Raw genomic sequence first — 2491 nt, 5'->3', positions numbered from 1 at the left:
CTACAAACTTCAGCAAAAGCAACAATTGGGTACCAAAACCACCACCAAGAATCCCATGGTACGATCAGGAGTCTCGTAATGCTACTGATGTGAAAAACGCAGCGTATAGGGGAACCCTGCAGACAGTAGCAACACGTAACAATGATGGAGAATTATCGGGAGAAAAGGAGAGAGGAGAAACGTGTTTTCAGAAAAAAGAAGAAAGAACAAGAAAAACGTGAGCGTGAGCAAATCGAAATGTACAGGAGTCAGAATGAAGCCCGAAAATTCTACCAACGGGTAAAACACCAAACCGAAGTCTTTGGTGCAGGCACATCCTGCTATAGAAATGAAGAAGGAAACCTGGTGACAGATACAGACAGCGGTCTGAGGATCTGGAAAGAGCATTTTGAAAAACTTCTGGTATCACATAGTAGCGGTGAAGAGTATACCCCAGAACCAATAATAGATTGCGGTATAGAGTGTATACCTAGACAAGATGAAGTCAGAATAACAATCGATCGGCTGAAGAATAATAAAGCAGCAGGTGCCGATGGATTTCAGGGACCTCAACCAGGCGTGGATTTATAAAAAAATATTTTTCAGGGACCTCAACCAGGCGTGGATTTATAAAAAAATATTTTTCAGGGACCTCAACCAGGCGTGGATTTATAAAAAATATTTTTCAGGGACCTCAACCAGGCGTGGATTTATAAAAAAATATTTTTCAGGGACCTCAACCAGGCGTGGATTTATAAAAAAAATATTTTTCAGGGACCTCAACCAGGCGTGGATTTATAAAAAAATATTTTTCAGGGACCTCAACCAGGCGTGGATTTATAAAAAAATATTTTTCAGGGACTTCAAGCAGGCGTGGATTTATAAAAAAAAATATTTTTCAGGGACATATACACTTCGTGAATTTATAAATGAATGCACCTTCCTCATGCCTAATATTTATATAAATAATATCGGAAAAAAATAAAACAAATTTCAAAATGTTACTTTATAATCAATTTATTTTTATTCAAATCCGATTTCAACACTTTTCCCCAGTTTAGAAACAATCATCAATGCTGGGCAATGTACCATCACAGTATTTCCAGGTGGACCAGGCAGTCCAGCCTTGTTGTTTCAATACCAATTGGGCGCACTTGACGGCGGGTTCAATGCTGTCGACCAAGAAATCTTCACACTTGATTTTGCATTCGTTGTAGGAGAAGGCACCGGAGGGTGGGGAGCACCAGTAGTAGTTGTTGATTTGGAAGATACCATAGTCACGGGAGCCATTGTGGTTCAGGCTGCCAACAGCCTTGGTGTTGTAGCTCGATTCGTGTTGAGCAATGCAAGTCCAGCGGGCCAATTGATTCTTGGGTACACCCAATTTGTACATTTCCCGGGCCAGTGAACAACGGTTGTAGACCTCACCCATGGTGGGGGCGACCAGAAGGACAGCAGCCAAAACAGCGAAGGTGAATTTCAACATTGTGATTTAGTTGGAAAGTTCGAAGACAAACTATGCCTCTTTGCAAAATGTTCTGGCATTTTATAGCAAATTTTAGGGCGTCCGAACTACCGATAAGAGGTTACTAATTATGATGGATGATACAACTTTTCAAAACATAAACATATTTTGATATTTATAAATAAAAAAGTAAAAGTATGAAATTGTATTGAGGGTGGTTAGTTAGTGCATAGATAAGTTGCGATAATATTGATAACAAATTGTTTCAAATTATCTTGGAAAATTTTCCTATAAAAGGCCCCATTAGCTAAGAATTTTTATAGTTGTCTTCGAACTTTCCAACTAAAACACAATGTTGAAATTCACCTTCGCTATTTTGGCTGCTGTCCTCTTGGTCGCCCCTGCCTTGGGTGAGGTCTACACCCGCTGCTCTTTGGCCCGTGAAATGTACAAATTGGGTGTACCCAAGGATCAATTGGCCCGCTGGACTTGCATTGCTCAACACGAATCGAGCTACAACACCAAGGCTGTTGGCAGCCTGAACCACAATGGCTCTCGCGACTATGGTATCTTCCAAATCAACAACTACTACTGGTGCTCCCCACCCTCCGGTGCCTTCTCCTACAACGAGTGCAAGATCAAGTGTGAAGATTTCTTGGTCGACAGCATTGAACCCGCCGTCAAGTGTGCCCAATTGGTGTTGAAACAACAAGGCTGGACTGCCTGGTCCACCTGGAAATACTGTGATGGTACATTGCCCAGCATTGATGATTGTTTCTAAATGGGGGGAAATGTGTTGAAATCGGATTTGAATAAATAAATGGAATAAAATGAAAATTTTGAAAGGTGTTTAATTGTTTGCAATATAATTAAGTGTAGATATTGGGTATGGATATTCGGATGATTATTACAGATAATGCAATGGTTCTTGAAAAAATTATTTAAAAATTAATGCCTCTTTTGGTAATTGAAAATATATTCGCTGACAAATATTTTTTAATAACTCCTTGCCATGTTGAGGTCCTGGAAAAATATTCTTGAATAAAT

The 2491-nt window shown here is 39.8% G+C and overlaps 2 protein-coding genes across 2 annotated transcripts; one reads left to right on the top strand and one right to left on the bottom strand.

Moving 5' to 3' along the window:
- Positions 1 to 997: 997 nt before the first annotated feature.
- LOC133336166 (lysozyme 2-like) lies at positions 998 to 1472 on the bottom strand. The gene has a single exon (XM_061544461.1). It carries the CDS (start codon positions 1463 to 1465, stop codon positions 1037 to 1039), a length of 429 nt encoding a protein of 142 aa, XP_061400445.1. The 5' UTR covers positions 1466 to 1472; the 3' UTR covers positions 998 to 1036.
- Positions 1473 to 1783: 311 nt separating this feature from the next.
- On the top strand, positions 1784 to 2247 carry LOC133336159 (lysozyme 2). The gene has a single exon (XM_061544455.1). The coding sequence runs from the start codon at positions 1797 to 1799 to the stop codon at positions 2223 to 2225; it is 429 nt and encodes a 142-aa protein (XP_061400439.1). The 5' UTR covers positions 1784 to 1796; the 3' UTR covers positions 2226 to 2247.
- The last annotated feature ends 244 nt before the right edge of the window (positions 2248 to 2491 follow it).

Source organism: Musca vetustissima, unplaced genomic scaffold (assembly GCF_032173495.1).
Source record: "Musca vetustissima isolate MV318-11 ecotype Yass unplaced genomic scaffold, APGP_CSIRO_Mvet_v1 utg22547, whole genome shotgun sequence".
NCBI lineage: Eukaryota > Metazoa > Arthropoda > Insecta > Diptera > Muscidae > Musca > Musca vetustissima.
This window is presented reverse-complemented; position numbering and strand designations above follow the sequence as displayed.